Source organism: Canis aureus, chromosome 31, assembly GCF_053574225.1.
Source record: "Canis aureus isolate CA01 chromosome 31, VMU_Caureus_v.1.0, whole genome shotgun sequence".
Taxonomy (NCBI): Eukaryota; Metazoa; Chordata; class Mammalia; order Carnivora; family Canidae; genus Canis; species Canis aureus.
In genome coordinates this window covers 29,612,257-29,639,781 of record NC_135641.1, presented here as the reverse complement: position 1 = coordinate 29,639,781, position 27,525 = coordinate 29,612,257, and the positions used below count along the sequence as shown (strand labels likewise).

General features: G+C 39.7%; 1 protein-coding gene across 9 annotated transcripts in view; it reads left to right on the top strand.

Annotated features, from left to right (window-relative positions):
- Positions 1–27,525, top strand: part of ATP13A4 (ATPase 13A4) — a 111,377-nt gene that overhangs the window by 20,827 nt on the left and 63,025 nt on the right. For all 9 annotated transcript variants that reach the window (XR_013369547.1, XR_013369546.1, XM_077880112.1 and 6 more), the window contains 5 exons: positions 8,977–9,150; positions 20,093–20,239; positions 24,737–24,807; positions 24,899–24,979; positions 26,660–26,729. Coding sequence is in view for 7 of the 9 variants with exons in the window: in XM_077880112.1 (XP_077736238.1) it covers positions 8,977–9,150; positions 20,093–20,239; positions 24,737–24,807; positions 24,899–24,979; positions 26,660–26,729 (543 nt within the window). In the remaining 2 variants the exon portion in view is untranslated. The remainder of the gene's footprint in view (positions 1–8,976; positions 9,151–20,092; positions 20,240–24,736; positions 24,808–24,898; positions 24,980–26,659; positions 26,730–27,525) is intronic.

Sequence of the window (27,525 nt, the reverse complement as noted above, 5' to 3'; positions counted from 1 at the left end):
GCACTCAAACAGTATCTGTGGGCCTATCATGTACCGAGAACTGTTCTGTTCTGTGCCAGGGATTCAGCAAAGAACAAGACAGACCAAAGCACTGCTCTTGTGGAACTTACATGCTAGGAGTAGATCACAAAAAAATAAACAAGAATATCAGATGGAGATAAGGGCTCATACAGGTTTAACATAGGATGATGTGCTAGAGAGTGATTGGGTAGCTTCCTGAGACCATGTGGTCAAGGAAGCCGAGATCCCAATGATAAGGAGAGGCCAGATATGTCAGGGTGTCCTTAAGGGTTTAATAATTAACCTTAAGTCTAATTGCCCTCATAATGACAACAACCTATATTTGAATAATGTGCCCACTTCTGTTATTCCATTTCATTGTCATAACAGTTTTGTGAGGGAGGCATTAGTGTTCTTAACTTTTAGATGGGGTAATGACTTCCGGACTATAAAATTAGTAAATGGTAGACCAAAACCGGTCTTGAACCCTTGGCCTTTAAGTGTGGTCTTTTCCCATGCCCTGCCCGATCTTGAGTCTCTATCATGTTCAGTGAGTAGGCTGCCCAGACAGGCCAGTAGTCCCACATACTGACCTGTCTGTGCTTTGTCTTATGTCACTCAGACATCATTAGAAGAGAAGTTTTAATTTCAGCACCACACGAGAACCTAGAAAATGCCTCTTGCCTAAGATCGCCAGACCAGAAGATTAGGATGTTGCTGGCAGAAACCACCACCGTCTGGTTGCTAGGTGGAGTCTCTCTTGCCTATTTCCTCCCCCTCTGCGGTTTGAGCTTGTGAAAACCTGTTTAAGGGGAAACCTAAGAACTTGTCTGGGCAGCATCCCCACTAACTCAAATGTGAGCAATTAGCAGGAGTTCAAGTCTTGTCCCCCATGACCTCTGCCACGTGAGAATGTCAGAGCTGAGGATGAAATGCCTTCAGGAGAGGCAGACCGGGGTGGGGAAGAAAACAGTTTTAAGTAAGAAGGACCTGACTCTGTTATCTACAAGCAGGATGACTAAGGATACATTCTTTAACGTCTTTAAACCCTATCTTCCTTATTTCTTGCCCATGGCTGGTATTAACTTCTTTATAGAGTTGCGAAGATTAAATCATAATGTGGAAAAATATATATTTAGTGTGACAAGCACATAATAGAAGTCATTTACATGAACTGGTTTTTCATGAGCTTCAGCCAAACTAGATGGACAATTATTCACAGGGCAGAGTATTTCCACCCTGTCTGCCACTGACAGGCGGGACAGTTTGCTTTTCAGCCAGCCAAATGGTGCGACCAAGAGGAGTTTCCACAGCCCAGGCTGGCAGCATCCTGGGTGGAGAAGAAACTCTGCTTAGTCAAAGAACACTAAAGTCCCATACACATCTGTTCTTCCTGTTTCCATAATCAGACTGCTGCCCAGCTAAAAGACTGTAGGCAGCAGCCTCTTCCCCTGATTTCACCTGAGGACAGCAGTTTTAGGGAAGCCATGAGAAGTCCACTTGTTGGGTGTGGAGGGAGAAAGATGGAGGTATAGATTTTAAGGGTTCAGCAACTTTTGGCCACTGGCTATAGAGGCCACTGGAGTAGAGGACACATCCCTGAATCCCTAGTCCCACCCCAAAGTACATTATCAGGCCTGACGTGACCCGGTTAATTGTAACACCACAGTATAATGACCTTATTATACCTTAAGCTGACATTTTGTCCTGAAATACACCTCCATGTTTCAGACTTTTTCTCTGCTCTGGGCTAGTCCCTTCACTTTGAGTGCCTTTTCTCCTACCCTTCTTTCCCTGCTGTTGAAATTCCAATCTTCCCCAAGTCCACTTCAATGAACAATACTCCTGGAGAATCTCTAGCAGACCTACTTTACCTTTGGCCTTAGACACAGTGGGCAATTCGAGTTGAACTTAAGGAAAGACACCTGAAGACTTTGTTCTGAGAGGTAGCACGTAAACATTTTTATGATGAGTTCCTCACGTCCGGGGCCTGACACAACACCAGTGTTGTTCCACTGTTTCCAATAGTAATTGTGTGAGGTAAGACTTTAGCAAGAGAACCAGGAGTCAATGGCCAGGAGATGACATTCCTAAGCTAGGAATGAGAGACAAGTGAGAATCCACAGCTGGGAATGAAATTAAGGGGCATTTCATTTGCCTATCATAGGATAGTGAATGGTACCCAGGTCACTAGACTCCTAAGGATTCCCTCAAGGCACACCCTTGCCACAAGTCAATGGATGTTAACGTTGTTTGTTTTTAAGATTTATCTATTCATGAGAGACACACAGAGAGAGGCAGAGACACAGGCAGAGAGAGAAGCAGGCTCCCCATATAAAGCCTGATACAGGACTTGATCCCAGGACCCCGGGACCACACTCTGAGCCAAAGGCAGATGCTCCAACCACTGAGCCAGCCAGGTGTCCCTGAGGTCAACACTGTTAATGGAAAATGGAATGGAAAAACTTAACTCAGCTGATAAGTAGTGATATATTTCTTTATCTATTTCCAAAGTCGTCTTTTTTTTTTTTTTTTTTTTTGGTTGGAGCAGTGGTATTTTCTTTATCTATTTCTAAAATAGTTTTGGTTTTTTTGTAAAGAAATTTCCAAGACTGAGAAATTAGTATAACTTACTGACAGGCAATTGTGAACACACCTTTTGGTCCAGAGCAGGAGCTTGAGGACAAGATGTCCAAATCAGTTTGCTTCTTGCTTCCCAAGCCCTTGTTACACCTCTGTTGAAGGAAGGAGTTTGTGAGACTCAGTCTTACCTTTAGCATCTTTTCAACTCCCAGAGAAGACAATAAAGAGGAAGAAAATGAAAATGAAAGCACTTGTTTAAGAAACCTAGTCCTAAAGATTAACTTGAGTATAATGCAAATACATTTCCTAATGACCAAAGGCAGAATAGTCTTGAGATTGTTTATGTTTCCTTTTCCCCATATCAGTGGAATGATTTAATTTTTAGAGAATCTGAGAGATTCTGTTAAACTAGGGCTAGGAACAAGAAGAGTAAGGGTTCATTACCTTCCAGACCAACCAACCTTCTTTCTTTTTTTCCTTCTTGCTCTTCTCTCCTTTTTTCCTTCCTCCCTCCCTTCCTTCCTCCCTTCCTTCCTTCCATATAGTCACTAACCTACTTATTCATCCATTCAACACATATGCAGATAATGTGCCAGGTGCTGGGTAAACCGTATTAGAGGAAATAAACTTGAAAGGATCTTAAACTGATAGAACTTACAGACCAATCAACCTTCTTTCCTTTTTTCCTTCTTTCCTTCCTTCCGTCCTGCCTTGCTTCCTTCCTTCCTTCCTGTCACTAACCTACTTATCCATCCACTCAACACATATACAGATAATGTGCCAGGTGCTGGGTAAACTGTATTAGAGGAAATAAACTTGAAAGGATCCTCAACTGATAGAACTTAAAGTCCTGTGGAGGGTAGAAAGGAGGGAGCTAGAATAGCAAGCAAAAAATACTAAGTACAAATTGTGAAAATGATTTTTAAAAAGTCTTATAAAGGGTGGGTGAGATCAGGGTCTTATCATTATATAGGAGATTAGCTAAGTCCTCTCTGAGAAGAACACACTTAAAGGAGGCTGCCACAGACGAGAGATAGCCAGCCATGGGAAGACCCTGAGGGAAGAAAGGACTCTGTGCCTGTGGTTGGCGTGGCCAGGGCAGAACCAGGTGGTGGGAAGTGATTCAGTTTGGCGAAAGAGACAGATGCACACAGGCAGAGACAGACAGACCACAAGGGAAATTTGCTTTCTCTCTTTGCACCTCAGTTTTCCTCATCTGCAAAATGAGCTGTTGCACCCATTATTGACCTTATTGGGCACTTGACATAAAGTGTAAATTCTTTTTTTTACTATAGATTTCAGTATTAAAATTCTCTAGTTCTCCTCTGAGTACTGAGAAGAACATCTTAGGCACTAGGACCTAGAGACCTGTGTAGATTAGGTGGGAGAAACTCAATACCTACTCAGGTTTCTTAACCTCAGCATTATTTGGGACCAGAGAAGTTTTTGTTGTGGAGGTTGAGGGGCAGTTGTCCTCTGCACTACAGGATGTTTGACTGCCATGGATGGGGGGTTATTTCATAGCATTCCTGGCCTCCACCTAGAAGCAATGTCAGTATCATCTCTCACCCAGTTGAAAGTCATTTAAAATGTCTCTAGCTATTGCCAAATGTCCCCTGGTAGCAGAATCCACTCCTGATTGAGAACCACTGGTGTACAGGATGAGGCTTGTAATCTTATGAGCAGGCCCAATATGAGATGAGAAAAGAATCTGTCATATGGCCTTAGTGTTGAGGAAAGGAGAAAGTATGGCAGGAACCATGAGAAATAGCGGAGCAACTACTCATTTAAAGCGGGCATCTCTTACTCTGATTGATTTTCGTCCTTTTTTCCTTAAAACTTCAGGTGCTCACGATTAGATCACCCATAATCCTTGGTTCATGACACTCTCATTACTTGTCAATGCTGCATTGCATTAATTCAGTTAGCTCTTTAATTGGTTCTTTATAATAACGTGATGATTCCACCACCCCCAACAAAAGCTAGGACCTTGACAATAGTTTGCATTTGACAATGTGGCCCTGCCTTGCCTCAGTGGAGGTAATCACTGTCCTGTATCATATCTTTGTCAATTCCTTGTTTTCCTTCCAACGTAGCTTTCTTTTATTTAACTCTATCCCAAAAATATATTTTATTTTTCATTGCTTTCAACTTTGTAAAAATGCTTGCATGCTGATGTAATTGTTTGAACTGATTTTTATCACTTACTAGTGTGTCACTAAGAGTCATCCACGTTTTGGAGTGTTGCTGAAGCTGATTTGCCTGAACTGCTGTGTAAGATCCCATTGTATGACTGTACTGTAAGGCCTTATTCTTTATCTCATTGGATGGTGTTGGGATAGTTCCTGGGTTTTTTGGTGCTTTCCAGCTGATTCTTCCAGTATAAGAATGTGGGTACTGTGCTGTCACGATTTCTGATTTATTTTAAAGAAAAGCCAGAAATCGGAATTTTTATGTGAAAGTAACTGGAGGACCAATATAAAGTTTTAAGAAATGCTGACCAGGCCAACAAGAACCTATCTGCAGGCCATTCTTCTTGAGCATCCAGTTCAAGATTTCTGGAATAGGTCATTCAGATTGAGAATATCTCCCTTCGATCTAGAAGTCAACTAAATTTAGGGGTCCCTTGGAAAATCATCCTTCGAAGTTACAAAGTATCAAACAAGAAGCTACTGAGGTAGAAATTGGAGTAGGGTTTGTGGTGAGGATAAGCAGTTGATAGAAATTGCATTCATTCAGAACAAATTAGTACAGTGAAATAGTCCCTTCACATCCAAAATTTGGAAATAAGGTAAATAAGATTATCTTTTTTTTAAACTTTGTTTTTTAAATTTATTTTTTATTGGTGTTCAATTTGCCAACATATAGAATAACACCCAGTGCTCATCCCATCAAGTACCCCCCTCAGTGCTCATCACCCAGTCACCCCCACCCCCCGCCCACCTCCCTTTCTACCACCCCTTGTTCATTTCCCAGAGTTAAGAGTCTCTCATGTTCTGTCTCCCTTTCTGATATTTCCCACTCATTTTTTCTCCTTTCCCCTTTATTCCCTTTCACTATTTTTTTATATTTCCCAAATGAATGAGACCATATAATGTTTGTCCTTCTCCGATTGACTTATTTCACTCAGCATAATACCCTCCAGTTCCATCCACATCGAAGCAAATGGTGGGTATTTGTCGTTTCTAATGGCTGAGTAATATTCCATTGTATACATAGACCACATCTTCTTTATCCATTCATCTTTCTTTTTTTAATAATAAATTTATTTTTTATTGGTGTTCAACTTGCCAACATACAGAATAACACCCAGTGCTCATCCCGTCAAGTGCCCACCTCAGTGCCCGCTACCCAGTCACCCCCACCCCCGCCCTCCTCCCCTTCCACCACTCCTAGTTCGCTTCCCAGAGTTAGGAGTCTTCCATGTTCTGTCTCCCTTTCTGATATTTCCCACTTATTTTTTCTCCTTTCTCCTTTATTCCCTTTCACTATTTAAATAAGATTATCTTAAGGGAGATAAACTATTTTTAAAAATCACTTACATTTTCAAATATTTAATGAAACCAGGAAAGAAATGCAGAATTGTCTTAAAGAGAACAAATAGCTCCCACTCTAATGGGATTTGACTGTAATTTGATTGAATGAATTAGCAGGCATATCAGTTAGGGTGGGAGATGGTCAGAGAAGAGTCCAGAGCCCATTTTAAGCACTATGCTTGCATTTGGCTCCATTGACAGGACAATCACTCCTGGAGATGGTGCTTTTGGGAAAAGAACAAACTTTTAATACCTACCCATGTATTCATCTTGTCTTGTGAAGGTTACATGCATATCATTCTCTCATTCCAACCAGTCTCTTGGACCAGGTGAGCTTTAATCTTCTCTGCCAGAGGTGTTTTTCCAACAATCTCTGAGTCTAGAAGGCTGAGAGCCACTCTTAGGACTTGGTGAGGACTGAGGTGATGACATTACCCTTAAAGCTTCCTGGAGTCAATGTCCTACTCTCATCACCCTCTCATGTGCATTTCCAAAAGCATTGCCTTCACACAAATACTCACCCAGTGTCAGGCCCTAAGTATAAGAGCTTGTGAATCAGATTTGATTCAGCCTTGTGAACTTTCTAGGGCAGGGTCTTACCTAGACTGTTGGAACTCCCTAAGTATGGAGAAATTTACTTGCATGCATCTGTGTGTATCTGGGTATAGGGTCTATAGACTCTTAAGGGGTTTTGTTGGCTGAGGTAGTTGAAACCATTGCTTTGGAAACCATAAGTGTGACATCTTGAGTATAGGGATCTGCAGAGGAGAAGATCTGGACACCCAGCAGCCAAAGTTTAAACCCTCAGGAATGCAAAGGACCTAGATCTCCAGGGACAGGGGGAACGGGGGAATCTGTGGGTAATAGAAAAGATAAAGAAAGGGATAGTGTCTATTTCATAATGCATGTAGACTGCCATGGGTGTGATATTCTTCTGAAATTTTCTCAATATTCTCTCTCTCTTTTTTTTTTTGGCTGATGGACTACTTTTTGTAGGAAGTAAGGGTGGACAGAGTGCAGAGTAGCAAAGATGGCTCCCTCTGCATTTTGAGGGATGAGCTACTAACTGATGTAGTGTCCACAGAACTGAGAACAGGCAAGCTTTGAATGCAATACTCTGGTCTAACTAGGGGATATTCACCTGGCCTGACTGGTACTTCTGGTCTCCTGCTGTACCAGTGTTTTTATTAATAGTACCCAATTTAGATGACAATTTATATAGTCATTCCTCTATCTAACCCTTTTATTCCTCTAACCTTGTTTGTTCTTATCTGTTTGTATGTTTCTCTTTTCATTAAAGTAATGAGTTCCTTGAGGCTAGAGGCATTGTCTCATTCATCTCTGTGTCTAGCACATGTCTGCTGTTTGGTGGACATTTAGAAATTGTTTGTTAAATTGAACTGAAATCTGAGACAGAATGAAGAAGAGCCTTAGAATGGAAATGACCAGCTCAAATTATCTTCCCTGTGCTGAAGAGGTCTAGATTGTAGGTCCAGTTTTGAGTTACTGATGAGCTTTATGCTTTAGAAACACATGTAATCTCTTTCAACTAAGTGAGAAGTGCTTGGAGAAGGGCTTTGAGTGCTCAATAAATGTTAGCTGCTATCATTGTTACCAATAATACTTGCTAATCATATCTATTACATATAATAACTTTATTTTCTTATTTATTTTTCTTTATTATTTTTTATAATAACTTTAAATTTCAGTTTTCTTAGCTGGAAAATGAAGATAATTCATGCTCATATTGTTTTGAGAATGAACATGAAGACAATTTAGAAACTATAGAGGGCTCTATTGGATAGCCCATAAAATAATACATGGTAACAGGGAGATTTGTGCTTCTAGAATTGGCATAATTCTGACATATTACATGGGTGGCTCAACTGATGGACAATATAAAGAAACTTTTAAATATAACATTCAAAAATGATACAATGTCTGGGCTGTGGAGCAGAAGTTGACCTATTCCCAAGTGTAGGAACATTAAAAAAAAAAAAAAAAGCACATGGGAAAAGATGATAAGGTAGACTCAGAGCAAGTATGGGATTTAGGATTGGGTTCCTGCTCAGTGTAAGATCAACAAAGCATTGCTTCAGGAATGATGAGGGGGCTGAACCCTTCCAGGCTTGGCAGCTGGAGAACAAGAACTTGAGTTTAGAACAAAAGAGGATTCATGTAAAGAAAGACATCCTAGTTGGCAAAATTGGCCATGAGTTTATATTTATGAGTTAATGTGAACATTTAATCAAAGTCATGCCAAATGTGAATGATACCTGAGGCAGACAGTCAACACCTGCATGCGTTGCTAATAAGAGGAAGAATCCCCAAAATTCGACATTAAAGCAGCCTTCAGCAAAGATCACAGAAACAATTCTGGTAATGTAATCTTTATCTGGTGAGACAGAGAAGGTGGCTGATTTAAAGTTGCATGTTCCAGGTCCCTTGTTATTCTAACAGGCAATCCTAGCAGGAGCTGAACTATTGACACAAGGAATTCTTAGATCTAAAAAGTGCCATTAAACCAAAGGGTAGAATTTCAAGTCTACTTCTGGGAAAACGGCTAGATGATAGTAGAAGTAACAGCACCAGCAGCATGAGCAGCAGCTGTGATAAACACATGTGTAGCACTTGTACATAGTAACTCATTTAATTTTTACTGAATTTCCCAGTTTGATTGCAATGTCTCAGAGGCCTGAGATCATATGGTACTTTGTCAGGGATCCTTCTCCCCCTTCTCAGTCTCTCCTCAACTTCTTCAATCTCTATCCCCAGTTTTATCACCCAAATTCCAGTTGGTTCAAATGCTATTTATTGTGCTTAACCAGTATTTGCGGTCATTTTGGTTCTTCCCCAGGAGATATTTGGCTACCGGACTCAAGGCTGCCGGAAAACTCTCTGTCTTGCTGGATCCATCTTCTCCTTTGGGATCCTCCCTTTGGTGTTTTACTGGAGACCCGCTTGGCACGTGTGGGCAAATTGTGTGCCGTGTTCCTTGCAAGAGGCAGACGTCGTGTTGCTGAAGACAACAGTAAGTGTGTACCTGGCTTTTACCTGGTGACCCTTTTTCCTGGACATCTCATTACAGGATGGCAGTGGGAGATGTGCACCTGGCAAGTTCCATCACAGCCTTGCATTTATTTACCAAGAACTCAATAATTTCTCTATGATAGTATTTCAGAAGAAGACCTACCTCACTGGGTATTCCTTTTAAACTTGTGAGTCTTATGGACATTAGGGCTGAAATAACAATAGGAGTAGCTAAAAGTAATGGGTAATGTGAAATAGTTAAGTCAGGCTACTAGCTACAAAATTTGCATGGATGCTTCCCCTCATGTCCTGATGTATCACACCTACCCCATTTCCCCTGGAGCAACTCTGCAGGAAGAGATTGGGAGAGGTAGGAAGGAGATGGGGAGTACCCCTCTGAGGAGGATGTGGTCTTCTGTCGATTTGAGAGAGCCATGGTCTTTGAGGGAGTGTGTTGCATCCTGCAGATATGCTAGAGTTAAAAAAAGCAGCCACCTTTTTCTGAGCTCATTGTCTCTCTCTGCTAATACAAGGTACAGGTGTTAGGTGAGTTTCCATGAATTTGCTCAGCTAACACTACCTCCTAACATTCATTACACTTAAGCAACGTCTGTCGTTCATGTTTATGCTGGACTGTCAGCTCCACAAGGGAAGGAATTATTTCTCACTTGCTAATTGTTACATCCCTAGTTCCTGTGTGCTGTAGGGATTCCATAATATGTGGTGGCTGACAGGCTGAGGTGGATATTCCTATTGATGGAAGTCAAAGTACAGTCTTACAAAAAGAACCTTCTCTGGCTGACTAACAACACATCAGCCCAAATGACCCAGAATGACAACCACATTTTGATAAATCAACCTCTGCTGGGCTCTTAGCTTATTTTTACATATAGTAATCTCTCTAAATAAACACACTATTTAATACAGCAAGAGGAGATGTAAGCAACAGTCTTATAACAATGACCCTGGAGGAACCTCCTTCCAAGTTCTACTATTGTTCTCAGGGGGCAATGCTCTTGCTGCAGCAGAAATAACTTCAGGAACAGAAAAGCTTTTCTGCCCTTTCAGAGTGTACCACCAGACTCTTTGGATCTGAGAATGGCTGGCCGGCCAAATTGTACTCTTTGAGATTGCTGGCAGAGTCAAGGCACAAATCGGAATAGGAAGAAATGAGCAAGAAAATGGCAAGGGAAGGGAGGAAAGTGAGAAAACTGGAGGGTAGTGGATAAAGGGAAAGTGAAGAGGAAGAAAAGAGAAAGAAACATCCAGTAAGAGAAATAAACAAGTTGTCACCAACAGGGAATGAATGTGCAGTTTGGGATTCGGAGTCAAGAGGTTTGACTCCTGGTCCTAGCACCCCAAGTATGTTACACCTCAGGAGTGTTACCCAACCTTTCAGGACTCCATTTGGAAAATAGGCTAGAAAAAGCACTCATTCTCGCTTGCATTGATGTGAGAATGAAGTGAGGTTATGTATATGAAAGCCCTTTGCAAACTGTAAAATACATGATCAAAGACCATTTTGAGTGTGTGTGTGTATTATTGCTGAAGCAGCTCAGAGAACTTGCTATATAAAAGAGGCTGTTATACAAAAGAACCTGCTATAGACTAAATGCACCACATAGAATTGTTTGATTGTTTGGATACTGTGTCCTCCCGTTTTTAGTCAGGAGCATTCCTTCCAGGATGGGAGACATAGGGAAGAGGTCCAGTGCCTGTGAATCCCCAGTACTCATTCATCATCCATGCTCAAACAATCATCTCTCCTGGTTGCATGTGGTCAGCTTTGCAACCAGATACATATTGGAAAATTTTAAGAAGACTGGTGCCTTAGGGTACTGTGTTCCATCCTCCTCCTCTTTCTTTGTCTCTTTCAAAGCCGATTAAGCCCCGTTCCCATTTCACTGCCCTCCACAACTAATCAGAGCAGTCTAAACCATCCTCAATCTTTCCTTTTTCATCTTGATTTCAACTTTAATTTTTAATTACCTCCTCTTATGTGTCATTTTAAATGGATTTGCTATGCCAGAGACTCTCCAAATAAATGAGGTTCTAAATTAGTCTTTATGTAATTAGACAAGAACTCAATTATATCAAACATTCTTACTATATGAACCTTAGATAGAAATAAGCTTTGGGCACCAATAGCTTAAAAATCTGAGGCTAGGTTATTTGCATTAAATGACACCTTAAAAATTTTTATTTGAATTGTATTATAATAGCTGGACTATAAGAATTTCCCATTAAGGCTAAAAAGTCTCTTACCTGAAAATGTGTTGTATATCTATTTTTCATGTTATTAAAAAATCAGTACTTGGTATTTATCATCAATCTCACACTGGTAAGATTATGGATCATTATCGCAGATACTGATTAGGTAGTCATTTCTTAACATTAAAAAGGGGGGGTGCCATGATGTACTAACTAAAAGTCGTTAGCACTCCGTTTATTTTCAGTTCCCCATCTCTTATTAAGCACTTCTAAGAGTGGGATTTTTCCAAAATATAAGAGTAACTACACTTCTATTTTATAATTTTAAAAGTGGCATTTTATTCATTATTCATCTACTTTTGAATTTTAACTGATATCTGTAGGGTGGCCACATTTCTATGCAAATTACATGATTTACATTCATTGGTGTTTTGAATTCAGATGCTCCTGATGATTTCCATGGTTTTCATCTTTATTATAATTACAGATGCGTTTTTTTTTTTTTCCTTCCCTGTCATATGTCATGTTGTCAAAGACACATGATGTGCAGAGGAGGATGTGAGGATTGGTTAGTAGGCTGAGTCAGGGTGTTTCATTTCAGTGTTTCCGTGGGGAGCATTTCCCCTCAGTTTCACCTAAAGGTGTCATTGCTTGGGGCTTTAGTTTAAAAACTCAGAAATTCTGCAAATCAGCCATGCAGATGGCATCCAGAGTCCACTAGCTCCCCTGGATGCTCTTCAGCCACCGGGGTTTGTATTCACGTGTCTGGATTTCTGACTTATCTCTCCCTTCTCCTCTGCAGCCTGGTCTCTCCAAGCCCCAGGTGCCTCATATCAACACCATTTCCTAAGGGATCCAGACAGTTTTGGTCTGTGCTTTTACTCATAGCATTTCTTCTGCTATTCTTTGTCCTCTTCATTCATTCAGTTATTTATTCATTCATTTAATACTTCCTGAGCACCAATCACATACCACACATTGTTATAGGTGCTGGGAATATAGCTGTAACCAAAACAGATGGAAATCTCTGTCCAGTAGAATGATATTCTGGTGAGGAATCAGCTCATACATGTATGCGCGTGCGCTCACACACACGTATTCGCACATACACATTTTCTATAGAGTGAATATAGAAAGTAGGTGTTCTACTTCTATTTATGAAAGCCTCTCATCCCTCAGCCATCTACCTCCTTCTCCATTGATGATCCATTCTCTGACTCAATTTTGGGGGAATTAATTCCTTCCTTCATTCTCTTTTGGCTCCATATTTTCACTCCTGACTACTATAATGCTTTTTGCAATCTGCCTTGTATTAAAATGCTATTCATTTCATATTTTATAAAACAGCATCTCATTGACTATTTCATATAATTCTCATAACAACCCTGGAAAAAGGGCATTATCACCTGTCTCTATTTTACAGATGAGGATACAGATTATATCTTTGCAGTCTAGTAAACCTAGTAAATGTCACCCAGGCTTTTCCTTTCCCTCTTTCTCTCTCCCTCTTTCCCTCCTTCCCCCCCTTCATAAATTGATAAGCACAGGTTGTGTGCCAGCCATAGTGGTAGCTCATGGGCAGGGGGTAGAGTATAACAGTAGTAAAATCAGGGTTCTTTTTTTAAGATTTATTTATTTATTTACTTATTTATTTATTATAGACATAGAGAGAGAGGCAGAGACACAGGAGGAGGGAGAAACAGGCTCCATGCTGGGAGCCCGATGTGGGACTCGATCCCGGGACTCCAGGATCGTGCCCTGGGCCAAAGGCAGGCGCTAAACCTCTGAGCCACCCAGGGATCCCCCAAAATCAGGGTTCTTGACCTCATGAAGTTCATTAGATCACTACACAAATAAATGTGAACATCCAACTGCTATAAGTGCTACTTAGGAAAGGTTCATGGTTATGGTAGGATTGTAAAATAGGGCTTTGACTAAGTCAAGAAAGTCTTTCTTGAGCTCTAAAGGTGATGATGGCTGGTGGGAAGGAGCACATGGGAAACGGTCAGGAAAAGGAAATAGTGTAGACAAAGAACTTGCACCTGTCTTCTGACGCTCTAAATCTTGAGTTTTTTCCCACTATGCTTCATTCCTTTTTTATAGTTTTTTTCTTTTATTAGATTATAGGGTTTTTGAAAACAGTAACTATAGCTTATTTCATTCTTTTTTGGTGACTGAATAATATTCAAATGCATGTGTGTGTGTGTATGTGTGTGTCCCATCTTCCTTATCCATTCATTTATCAATGGACCCTTGGGCTGCTTCCATAGTTTGGCAATTGTAAATAAAGCTTCAATAAACATAGAGGTACCTATATCCTTTCAAATTTGTGTTTTTGTATTTTCTGGTAAGTATTTAGTAGTCCAATTACTGGATCATAGAATAGTTTTATTTTAAATTTTTGAGGAACCTCTATACTGTTTTCCTCAGTGGCTGCGCCAGTTTGCATTCCCACCAACAGTGTATGAAGGTTCCTTTTTCTCCACATTCTCACTAACACTTATTTCTTATGTTTTTGATTTTAGCCATTCTGATATGTGTGAAGTGATATCTCATTATAGTTAATGAGATGTAGATTTGCATTCCCAGATGATGAGTGATGTTGAGCATCTTTTCATGTGTCTATTGGCCATCTGTATGTCTTCTTTGGAAAAATGTCTGTTCATGTCTTCTGCCCATTTTTAAATTGGATTATTTGGTTTTTGAGCATTGAATTTACCATTTCTTTATGTATTTTGGGTACTAGCCCTTTATCAGATATGTTACTTGCAAATATATTTTCTCATTCACTAGGTTGCCTTTCAGTTTTGTTGATTATTTCCTTCACTGTGCGAAGTTTTTTATTTCAATGCAGTCCTAATAGTTTATTTTTGCTTTTATTTCTCTTGCCTCAGGAGACAAATCTAGTAAAAATGTTGCTATGGCTGATGTCAGAGAAATTGCTGCTTGTGCATTCTTCTAGGATTTTTATGGTTTTAGGTCTCACATTTAGGCCATTGATCCATTTTGAATTTATTTTTGTGTATGGTGTGAGAAAGAGGTCCAGTTTCATTCTTTCCATGTAGCTGTCCATTTTCCTAACACTATTTGTTGAAGATATTGTTTTTTTCTCATTGCATATTCTTTCCTCCTTTGTCAAAGATTAATTGACCATGTAATTGTGAGTTTATTTCTGGGTTTTCTATTCTGTTCCATTGATCTTTGTGTCTATTTTTCTGCCCGTACCATACAGTTGTGATTACTAACACAGGGCCATTTGTAATGTGATTTATATTCTGTGAGATGTTTGCATGTATGTTGCCTCATTTAGTCTTCTCCGGTACAGATTTCTTTTCCCCCATTTTACAGATAGAAGCATAGAGAGTTCAAAGAAGAGTTCAGGGTCCCATAGCTGTAAGCAGTGAAAGAAAAGCTTCTATCAAGAGCTGAACTGGAGTGGGAACTGGAGATCTTATTGTCCCCTGGCCAGCAAGTAGACTCCACGAGGCAATAGTGTGAAACTGTGGAAGAGTAGAGTCTGGAACCTGAGTGCCTTGGTTTCATTCCCTGTGTTGCTCTTGACCTACTTTGAGTAATGCATTAGCTCACACTGCCATAATAGCATACCACAAACTGGGTGCCTTAAACAACAGAAAGTTATTTTCTCACAGTTCTAGAAGCTAGGGGTTCAAGATCAAAGTGTTGGTAGGATTGGTTTCTGGGGAGATCTTTCTTCTTGTCTTGCAAATGGCCAGCTACCCTCTCTCTGTGTTCACATGGGAGAGGGACAGGTTTGGTTCTTCCTCTTCTTATAAGGGCACCAACCCTATTGGATTAGGACATCACTCTTATGACTCCCTTAATCTTAATTACTTCCTGAAGGCCCTATCTCCAAATGCAGTCATACTGGGGGATGGGGTTCAATTGACTCATTGTCTAAAATATCTGGAAATGCAGTGCTCAGTAAGAAGTAACAAATAAAAAGTCTAAATTGGTTTTACAAAGTGTGTAGTAACCAAGAACCCTGGAATGACTACATGCCAGGCACAGATTTCACCAAAGCACCTTACACCTACAGTCTCATTTGTTTCTCATGACAATGTGGCAGATACGACTGTTAGCCCCACTTAACACAAGAAGAGGAAGTGGAGGGTGACTGGAGAGTGGGTAAATAACTTGCCTGTTATAGATTAAATTCATCTCCAGATATTTCAGACAATGAGCCAGCTAACTCACTACCCATTCTTCCCTCAGAAAATGTTCATTACAAAATATTCAATCTCTCCAAAAATATATGCTGAATTGTTCAGGATTTCCATTCCCACCCTCAAACATAGATAAAGCCTTTGCTTTGTCATATAACTTTCCTGCTTTGTCCACTCTACCACCACATCCACTGCCCCCCCCATGCCTTTTTTTGGTCAACATATCCCAAGAGTGCTGAGACAATAATTAGGGTGAGACTTATTCAATATTTAGAACTTTATTTCTTTATTTTATAACTAAATACTACATTCTAGCCAATGTCAACTTTTTTCCAGCTAAGCAACTTTGGGAATATGAGGTCAAGGCATCAAGAGTATCGGTGGGTATAATCAGGAGGGGGAAAGGAAAGAAAAAAGTGATAACTAAATATAGAAAGAATAGTATTTTGCCAAAGTAAAAGGTCTGTAAAGGCAGCACAGCACTTTAGAAAGAACCTGAGAAATATAAGTTATTAGTTTATCCATAAATCTCTAAGTACTAGGAAGAGTTCATGCTTTTTGCATTGCAATTGTATCCATCTCCAAGTGAAAAGTACTGACCTGATATCTCTTTGGAGCTTTGCAATGGGTTACTCTTCTTAAGACAAGCTCGGAAGTACATTTTGTGTGAGCAAACTCCTACACAAGGAGGTAAGTCACAGCATTGGCATGAACTTAGAGTGACCATTACACTACTTTAAAATTCTAACAGATAAGATGTGTATTACAAAAAGTTGTACAAAGATAAGCAAGGTCACTCGCTTTGTGCAAATGTAAAAGTTAGCCTGGCATTTCAAACTTCAGAAATTGTAAGGCCACAGGAAATATAAAATGCCCAGGTTTCCCCCACCCCTACCTTTCTGTCCAGGTCAAACAAAGGTCCCCTGTGCACATTCAGTTCTTTGAAATGCACTCTTGAATTATTTTAAATTCTACTTTAAGAATTCAGGGACTGATCTGGTTAATTCTCTTGCTAAAAAAAGTAGTAAAGCCTGCTCAGTGAGACTTGAGGTGTTAAAAGTCTGGATTCGCCCAGCAAACAGTTTGGATTATTTGCATTACAAAGCAGTTATTTAAAGTGGTAGTTCCTCTGGTGCACTTAAGTCTCTTATGGATCATTAACTGCTTGAGAGAGCTGGGAAACAGAGTGAAGTGGGATAGCCATTTCCAGGTAAAACTGCTTCTTTTTCCAAAAAGACAAATAAATCGAAAGACTCTCAGAGACTCTCACATTTCCTCAAAGGTAAAGTGAGTTCTTATTTACAGAAAGCTCTCAGGAACAACATGTTGAAAATGAGGCACAGAGCCGTAGGCCAGCGAGCATTTGTTGTACTCAGCTACAGGCCAGACCTTAGACCAGGTGCATTATGTATTATTGCATTTAATCCTTCAAGCATACATGAAATGTGGTATTCTCATCCCTACTTCAAGATGCAGAAAATTAGGCTCAGAGACTTACAAGGATTTCAAGATGGTTCAGAACCAAGGTCTGCTAAGGAAGGGGCCTGTGCTTTTTCCATGTTGGACAATATCAAACCAAAAGCTGGGAGAAGGTGATGATGTAATACAGAGTGACTATCTCACACTGACACACTTCTCCATCCATTTCTTTGCTTGCTTTTTTTTTTTTTCTTAAAAAGTTGGGTAAATTTCTTTAAAAATATGAATGATTTTACAGTGTTTAACACAGCAATAAATAATAGAAAAGTCAGTGTTATTACCTACTCTAAGAAAAATGGTTATCTCACTACGGTATCTTTACTTAACCTATAGAATTATAGTTTGTGTTATATCGATTGCCTGGATAGCTCAGTTGGTTAAGTGTCAGACACTGGACACTTGATTCTAGTTTAGGTCATAATCTCAGGTAGTGAGATTGAGCCTGGAGTGGGGTTCCCTCTGCCTTGCCCTGCTTGTGTGTGTGTGCACTCTCTCTCTGTCTCTCAAAAAAAAAGGAATTATACTTTTCATTATATAGAATTATGGGTTATAGAGCTTGGAGGGTAGAGGGGATGGTAAGAAATAAAGTTAAAGGCAAATATATCCAAACACCTTTATTTAATTATAATACGGCTTATATAATAAGATGGAGGCATATAGATGAATTTTGGTCTCATATGTACCTAGACTAAGGCATTCAGTTGTTACATTGGATTAACACTGACCTGGGGGAGCTTGGAAGCTCCAGTGTTCTACTTTGCCATTCCATTTTTTAGACATTATAGTCTAGAGGTCTGTTTGCTGTCACACAGGGCCAAAGGGTGACAGCTTGGTTTTAGAAATCAGATTCTCTGATGCCAAAAGAGCAGAGATTATGAGAAACTGGATGCTATTTGTTATATGGTGCAGATTTCAGGGTAATTGTCATCCTACATGAGCCACAGAAACCATGGGCAATGTTGAAACAAAGAGAAAGGAGCCAAGATTTGGAGTGAGAAGACCTGGCTTTAAGTCTTGGTCCTGTCCTTGCTACCTGTACCAGACTGGTCTGGTCTGAGCCTTGCTGTTGGAGCACCTGGAACAGAAGTGCTAAATAATTTTTAACACTTTTTATTATTATTAGATACTCAAACAAAATCCCCTTACAGCAACACTGCCTTTGAAGTGGTCAAAGACAAAGCTGTATGATGCTAAACTATGTCAATGTCAAGATATGTCCTATGGAATTGTTGCCTGTCCCACAGTACCTAAAAGATGTCCCCCAGTTCAGTGGCTCAGCCATTAGAAATTTAGCCATCTTCAGTCATTTTTAGGCCCTGAAGGTAACACCATCCAAATCTGGTTTAATTTGATTTAGATAAATATCTTTTTTTAATGAGGATAACAGCCAAGTCTACTGGTTTTTAGAATTAATCCATTAACTTTCAAATTTCTGTTTTTACCTTTCCTTTCTTCTCCTGTCCTCACCCTTTTCATTTCCTTTTCTTCTCTTCCCTCCTCTTCCCCCTTTTCCTCCATACACCCTTTGCTTTGCTTTCTTCTCTTCTCCCACCCCCACTCTACCTCTCTGTCTCCATCTGTCTCTCAGAAGCTGTGTTAGGCCTGGCTGAGCACAGATACCCATCAGATGCAGTCCCTACCCACAGTCTAAGAAGAGTGATAAGGTTGGACAGGTAAAGGGGAATGCAGCAAGGTAGAATGTGGTAAACATTTCAAGTACCCCGATGGTTTGGGGGAAAGATCACCAAGAGAAATTTGAAAGGTTCCTATGATGTGAACTTTGAACTGACCCCTAAGAGATGGTTAGAGTCTAGCCATATGAAGGCTTAAAGAGAATAGAGAAGGACGTGTATTCCAAGATAAGGAAGCCAAAAGAGCAAAGCCATGAAGGTGGGCTTCTCTTGAGGAGAATCAATGCAAGAGATTAGCTCCAACAATGAGCGTATCTTCTCTTCTCTGTCCTTTTGCAGCATCAGCTCGGACTCTCTTCCCAGCAAACGTGGGTTTGGTGGAGACAATTCCTGGCTCTGACCTGCATTCCTTAGACAACAAATTGTTTCCCAGGGTGGACTTCCTTTGCCATCCTTCCTAGCTCCTGTGGTGTTCCAGTCAGCCTAGTGGATTTTACGCGTAGCATTTGCCCATTCAAATAATAACCACAGTTATTGCCATGTCTGTCTCTGAGGTACCATTGTAGTACCTGTTACTTAATCCAGTTCTACTCGCTCTGGTTTTATTCTATGATGAAGTCAGCAGTGAACTTCAAGGGAAGCAGCTTCAGTTAGGCTTATGCAAAAAGGTACCTCTTTCAATCCTAGTCATGCTAACCTTTGGACAGTCACCTCTGGGTACCTGCAGTCCATGCATTCAGTCATGGGCAAACATCCATTCATTCTGTCTCACTGGGCAGGTCACAGTTTTCCACATGGATGAGGATATAAAGGACAATAAAACATGGTTTCTATCTTCCAGATGGTCTGGATGAACTAAGAGAATGCAAGGCAGAAAGTGATTTGGAGCACAAGAGAGGGTGGTTAGGATCTTTGGGAGTCAGTACAATGATAGACCCTACCCCCCACCCCAGCAAGATGGTGTTATAGGGGTTGTCCCAGAAGAGGTAGAATTGAGGTTAAGCCTGGAAACACTGGGATGGTTTGATTGATCTGGTTTCCCCACCCTCAGAGACCAGCAGAAACCCTTTAGAGTGCTTATCTGTTTGCCTTTTTTTTTTTTTTTTTTTTTCTGTGAAATGTTGCATCTGGCTGTGGCCTCATAGCTTGGAGGATACTGGGGATAACTAGCTCTTTTCTGAGACTCTACCTCCCTACCCTTGAGTTTTATTATATATGCCATTATCTCATATTCACACCCAGATTCCTCAGTAAATGATGACAAGCTTTTTCCCTCAAGGCTTTTTATCTACTAGTTTTCAAGGGCATGTAATTTTGTGTAGAAGGTTTATTAACTTCATAAGTTTATAGGATTATGTTACAATGATGTATCCTAGGTTGAATTTTTGCCCAATGACTTATTTTAACTTCATGGGGGTTTTGGTGTCTATTTCCTTAGGATGAATTCCAAACTTACTCATGGAAAAAGATAATGTGGATCTACCTGTCATCATTAAACGGCGCATCTGGTGTCACTCCTGACCACCCTCTCATTACAGATGAGGAGTACGTCATAAATAGAGCCATCAGAAAGCCAGACCTAAAGGTAAGTAAATTGTGGCAACTGCTGATGTTAGAGAAATTTAATCTTTTACCCAAAAAATATAAGTTTAGATCCTTCACCATGCCAATCTTCAACAGTATGCAGAGAACATTATAAAGAATGTGTACTTTGGAGTTAGAACTAAGTTCAAATCTTAGCTTCATCTTTCTAAACTGTATAACCTTGGATCCATTACTAAACTCTATTGAGCCTCTTTCCTCATATATAAAATTATCATGATAATGCCTACCTCCAATGTTCGTTAATGACATTCAGTAAGTTAAGGAATACAAAGATCAATATGGTACCAGGTACATAGTAAATGCTCAGTACACATTAACACTTTGTAGCATCAGGTCCCACATGATAATCTATGAAATAGGGTTTCTCTTACTGTAGAGGTAGTCACCCAGAAACATCCCAGGGGTTTTGCTTATGTCTGCAAAATGATCTTATTTTGAGTTCTGTCATTCAAATGTATTTGGGTTACTCCTTCTTCTCCATATTAAATTAGTACTACTTAGATTATGACTAGGTAACATTCATATTAAAAGCATTTTATAAGACAGACTGTTTTTTCTTAAATTTATGCATGTATAGACAGCTATTCAGTTTTATGAGCTCAAGGTCAGTTTTTAAAAATAATAAAAGTCAATTACTGAGCAGTTTATTGTCCATTGTTATCATCCAATTGTCTTAACTACCAAAAATAAAAGAGGTCAAACACCTTCAACTAACAGATTGCATAATCTGTCACATGGTTATTCACCTGGAAAAGTAGACATCCCAAATTGATCTTATGGACCTGACCTCAGATTATTATTGACCTCCAGGTTCTTTAATTGCATCAAACAAATAAGTAGACAATGAGATGAAGAAATGGTCAAATAAACAAAATGTAAAGAAGGTCAGAGGTCTTGAAATGGAAACCCTGGCACCAGGCTTGATATCTTCATTTACCACATATGGCTTAGAGAGTTTGCCTCTCTGAGCCTTGAACTTCTTATTTATAAAATGAGAGCAATAACTCCTTCTGTGCCTGTTTCTCAGGCCATTGTAAACTTAAGATGAGAAGGTAGATATTAAGGTGATTTGTGAACTGTGTGAGTTACATTCATAAAGGACAGAAACTTCATTGAAATTGGAGGAGGTGCCACAGGCTCAGCCATGATAATACTGATGGTGACAGTCAGAAGAGCAACAGTACCAACATGACAACCATTTGGGCCCTTCGGGGAGAGTTTGGAGACATACGGCAAGGAGCTCTGTCAGGTTTACAGACGCAGGCTAAGAGGAAACTAAGGATCATCATGGGATATCATGCAAAACTAAATCCCAGTGCTTAACCTGTTAAACAGGACACTCACAATGTGTTCCAACAAGAAATGAGGAACAGGAACCCTGGGCAGGGGCAAGCTTCCTGGTTCTGAGCAGAAAGATGAGTCACCCCACAGCATACCCTTGATGTCCTAATTACTATTTCCTGGTATGAAGTTCCAGGAAATGTGCAAGTAAACTCCCCCCCCCACCCCCCATGCAAATTTTGTGCTTAATATTCTCTTACCAGCATCCAGAGCCTCTGAAGGGTATGAGGGAGGCAGAGCAACTCCAGGCTGAGATGATTCTTGCTAGGAAAATGTAAGGATATTTGAAAGGTGTATGATGGGGTCATTCTTCTCACTCTGTGAGGAACAGCCTCAAGAAATTATCAGGAGATAATAGAACTTTCTATTTTCTGGCCTGAGGTAAAATTTACCGGCCACCTCTTATTCCCCATCATTGCTGCCTTCACCTGCTGATGTTCTGTGTCTATTATGTTTTATAAGCTTCTCAGTCTCAGTCTGTGCTTTCATGTCCTTTGGATTTAGGTTCCCTCATGGAGCAGGAGCCTCATTTTCTCCCACAGCTTGTCCTTTAAAAATGTTCTAACTTAGATTTTTGAACCTATGGAATTAAAAAGGGGGCAACCCTCACTTTATACAGCTTGAAACCTGCCAACAATGGGATTATCCAGACCTTCTGAGACTAGCATGAACATCATGCCCCTTGAGAGACTGGACTTTGGGAGCCAGTTGGGTTTGAGTTCAAATTCAACCCCTGCTTCTTAATAAGTGTGATAGTGGGCAAATGATTAAATCAAAATGAACTTCAAGGATGAAGTGAAGGTGAAAGTAACCCTGTCCTGCCAGAAGATGATGAAAAAGACTAGAGACCAGAGAGAATGTATGAAAAGCCCCCCAAGTACTCAACAGGCAGTAGCTATGAGTACAGTCCAGCTCTGCTTGCAGAACTGCAGGGACTGAACAGGGATGGCAGGTGTAAGGTAAGAAGCGTGAGATCCCTACATGGGCCATGACTACCTTCATACCCTCTTTCCTTCCTTCAACTTGAAGCTTGTGAAGAAAGAATCACTCCCAGCAGCGGTGCACTTCCAATTTTATACATTGAAAATAAATTGGAAAATAGGATTTATTTTTTTGAAGTTATTTTGCAACCTATCTTGCTGAAATAAATCAATTCTGTAAAATAAAACATCTAGCATTTAACACTCTTACCAGGTAACTATGTATATATGTATATGTGCGCGTGCACCTGTGTGCACGTATATCTTTATTGAACAATGTTAAGCTTCATTTAGTGTAACTCAGATCTTGAAGCTTAGGAATTTAACCTTTATTTGTAGTTGTCATGTGGTTGTACAAAGCATTCATTCACTAATTTACTAAAAAAAAATGTATAGTATATTTACTGATGTTTCAGCTATATGCTCTTTCCAGGTCTAGAATTGAAGGATTATGTGGACCATACTATCTATGGGTATAGATACATACTCGGAAAAGCTGCAGTGGAAATTAGAGATGATCTGCTCAGTTGCCTCAGTTTATTCATAGGGAAACTAAGGTATAGAGAAATTTACTCGAATTTCTCAAGGACACAATTATCAGGGTAGCTATAAAAGGAAGAACACTGTTTCTTAACTTTGACTGTACATTTGAACTATCTGAGGAAAATTTAAGAATATTTATGGCCAGGTTGCACCCTTGACAAATAAAATCAGAATCTCTTGGGAGCCGGACCCAGGCATTAGTATTTTTTTTAAAGATTTTATTTATTTATTCATAGAGAAACAGAGAGAGAGAAAGGCAGAGACACAGGCAGAGGGAGAAGAAGGCTCCATGCAGAGAGCCTGATGTGGGACTCATCCAGGGTCTCCAGGATCACACCCTGGGCTGCAGGCGGTGCTAAACCACTGCACCGCTACACCACCGGGGCTGCCTGGCATTAGTATTTTTTAAAGCTTCACAATTAATTCCAATGGACAAAATGAGATTATAACCGTTGCTCCATAACAGTATGACAGTCTTGCTGTATCTCCTTGTGCTTAGTTGATAACCAGTTAATGGAGAATCAGATTTGCATATAAAATTGCTTAAAGGAACCAGAAACAAGAATGCATAGTTGCCATTACCCTTAATCCTACCTTTTCTTTTCACTGCCCACACCCTCAGACCCTCACTTCCTGGAGCACATTTTCTTGCAATAGCCTCCTCACTGTTTTCTAGAACCTGCTGCCTGCCTAATCTTTGTCATTGTGTCTTCTATAGTTTTCTCTGCAAGTCCATTGCCTACAAGAAAAAGTCCTAGATACCTCATCCTAGCATTTAAGGCTGTACACTCTGATCTTTATTTATCTTTCCAGCCTCATTCTCAGTCTGCAGTCAAAATGCCCACTCATTTGCCCCTCCCCACAACTAACTTGTGGCACAACTAACTTGTGCATAATCTTTTTGAAATGCCATTTTCCCTTCTCATCTGAGCAAAAGTCTTCCAACCTTTCAAGGCCACAGCTCAGATATCATCTCCTTTATGATGCCTTCGGTCATCTGCCCTCTCTCTATTTTAATACTGTAAATTTTACTTTATTATATTTTTCTTTGACACATATATGCTTGGCTGTATGGTATAGTTTTCTCTCTTTTTAAAAAGATGTTTGTTTGTTTGTTTGTTTGTTTATTTATTTATTTATTTATTTATTTAAAGAGAGAGAGAGACAACATGAGCACTAGTGGGAGGGGCAGAAGGAAAGGGAAAGAAAATCTCAAGCAGACTCCACGCTCAGCATAGAGCTCAATTCGGAGCTCCATCTCACGACCCTGAGATCAGGGCCCTGAGATCAGAGCCTGAGCTGAAAACAAGAGTTGACCACTTAACATTTTCTTCCCTTGTTGGGTTATCAAATAGTGGAATGCTAAGACTGAGTTTTATTCATATGCTTATCCAAATAGTAGGCCTATGATATATGTCAACTGAAGTTACACTTCTAATAAAGAGTGCCATTTGTGTATTAGGGAAGGTTGGGGTAATTTAGGAAAGGATAATCGTAATAAGTATTTTAGGGCTCTGTCTTTGCTCCTTCCACGGATACTTCTTTAGCCACTAAACTTCTATGTATTTACTGATCATTATACTAGAGACTTTCTTAGTACATTTCTTTTGCAGGTGAGATGCATAAAAGTGCAGAAAATAAGATATGTTTGGAACAACTTAGAAGGACAGTTCCAAAAAATTGGGTAAGTTGTTTTGGCAGTTTCATCAAAAAGAGAGAAATTTATCTCAAAAACATTATTTCTAAATATGTCTTTCTCATTATTATTATTTCAGCTGTTTGGAAGACTGGCTCAGTTCTGCCAAGATACACCTAAAATTTGGATCAGGTCTAACAAAAGAAGAACAAGAGATTAGGTACTATACCTACTGTTATCTATATCAGCTCAAAAGGACAGTTGCCATTAGCCAAACAGAGAGCCAGTCAATATCAGAAAACCTTATAATGCTCTGTTCAGTATTGTTAAATGCATGTACATACATTATCTCACTTCATCAGGGCAGCCTTGTGGGGGAGGTAGAAAAAATATCCTTATCATCCCAATATAATGCATGAGGCTCACAGAGGTTTAATGGCTTGAACGAGGTCACACAGATGGGAAGTGATAGAAGAAGAGCTGAGTCTCATACTCTGACTGGTTTAATTCTCTTTCTACTCTGTACAATGCTTCTCAAGGTTATAATAATGAGGTTGAGCCAGTTTTGATTGTAATCAGGAAATATATATTATACTAAGATAACATAGTTGAATAATAATTGTAGAGCAGCAGAAAGTATTGTGTGAGACCTGCAGCTCCATGATTCCAAGTCAGTTAGTTCCTGGGCAGAGGAGCAAGGCTTCGGAAGGGCACAGTATTGAATTTAAGAGTCTATCAATAATTCACTGTGTGGTTTTGGGCAAGTAACTTCTCATCCCTGGGATTTGGTTGCCTAATTGTTAACAAGAGAAGGATTCTGTAAAGGATTCTTAGGCCCTGCTGGTCCTAAGTTTCTATGATTCTTACATTCTCCTCCAGCCCCTTTTCCGTTAATTGAAGGGACCTGCATCAGCATCACCTAAAAGCTTGTTAGAAATGCAGAATTGTAGACCACACATCATCCTTGTTGAATCAAAATCTTCACATTAACAAGTCATGAAGTCATCTGTATGAATACTAAAGTTCATAAGGCACTGTTATGTTCCAGAGACACTGTTCTAATATATTTGGCCAAGCTATTTTTTTTAAGATTTATTAATTTATTCATGAGAGATACACAGAGAGAGACAGAGACAGAGACATAGACATAGGCAGAGAGAGAAGCAGGCTCCTCGCAGGGAGCCCAGTGTGGGACTCAACCCCAGATTCCAGGATCACGCCCTGAGCCAAAGGCAGACACTCAACTACTGAGCGACCCAGGCATCCCTGGCCAAGCTATTTGATCTGAACATCTATGTAGAAGGAACGAAGAAACTGGCTAGTGTTCTCAACAGCAAAATAACTCAGAAAGGGTCACTGATCTACATAATCAAAGAAACATATCTCTAGGTTTTCAGTTAAAGGATTGTATAACTGTGTATGAAAGCTATTTTTGAGATCCCAACATCTTTTCACTCACATTAAAACAAATTCTGCAGCTTCCCAGAGCTGAACAGGAGTAAGAAGGTAGGTCTGACATTTCTAAACAGTAGAATGATTTTCTCATAATGATTCCTCCATCCCACATCCACACAGCCAAAGTTGGGGACAGAGTTGAGAGAATGCCGACCTCGAAACTACTTGAATGAGACAATGGCTCAATTAAATACCAATATTGTCATCAGGGAAATATTTAGACCTGAGAAAGAATCTAATTCAGTAGATGCAATATGATCATGTTTATTATTTTTACCCTTGGGAACTCTCCCCTTCCTCAGTTATTTTGATAGGATGAGGACATCATGTAACAAAGGGGGCTTATGCTGATTGTGAGAAAGTGAATAGACCCTTTTTTGAATGAGTGAAAAATGAGTGTCATTTTTATTATTAATGACTGACTTATATATGATCTTTCCTATAGGAGGCTAATATGTGGGCCTAACACTATTGATGTTGAAATCACACCAATTTGGAAACTACTCATCAAGGAGGTAATCTGTCCTTTCTCTTGGTGCTGGGTAGGGAATAAAGAAGCTTAGTTCTAGTCAAATTATCAAGAATACTAATTGCTAATAAGTAACTGCAATTTGGAATACTTCAGAAGGATACAAAATATAGTTTCTTCATACCTATTTTCTACTCTTCTTGGAGACCATCTTTTGCATACATTGCCTGATACAGTAGAAGATGATGCTCATGTGTCTACTTATCCTTCTATAACTAGATGAACATACATTTCTTCTCTTTCTTTCCTTTTTAATTCTATGTGTCTTAATCTGTCTCAACTTTGTGAAACTAAAATAATAACTAAAAAGTTAAAAACTCAAGATTTTCCTTATGGACAACATATACAATTTCCTCAGCATCTAAAATTATAGGAAGAAGAACATCTGTTTGGCCTTATTAGTTCTCTTGATCTCAATGTGTGTGTGGGAGGGGAAAAAAGGACTTGACCATCATTTACTGAGTTTATTTTTTCCTCTTTGACTACCACAGGGCTTATTTTTCATTTTGCAGTGGTTATTATGAAGCTATAACCATACAGCTATACTCTGGGTCTTTTTCTGCACTTTGCTACTTGCTTTATATAAAGCTATTTTCTCAATATTTCTAGCAAGCTTTCTTTCAGGCATGAAAGGAAGCAAAAGAAACTGATAGGAAATGTTTCTGTGCACTCCTTCCTTAACCAGTGTCAAGGATTACTATTCCCATCCTAGACAAATGAAAATCAACCAGAGTATTTGAGTAAGTGTGCAAACTGTCTTAAACCAAAACAGGCTAACGACT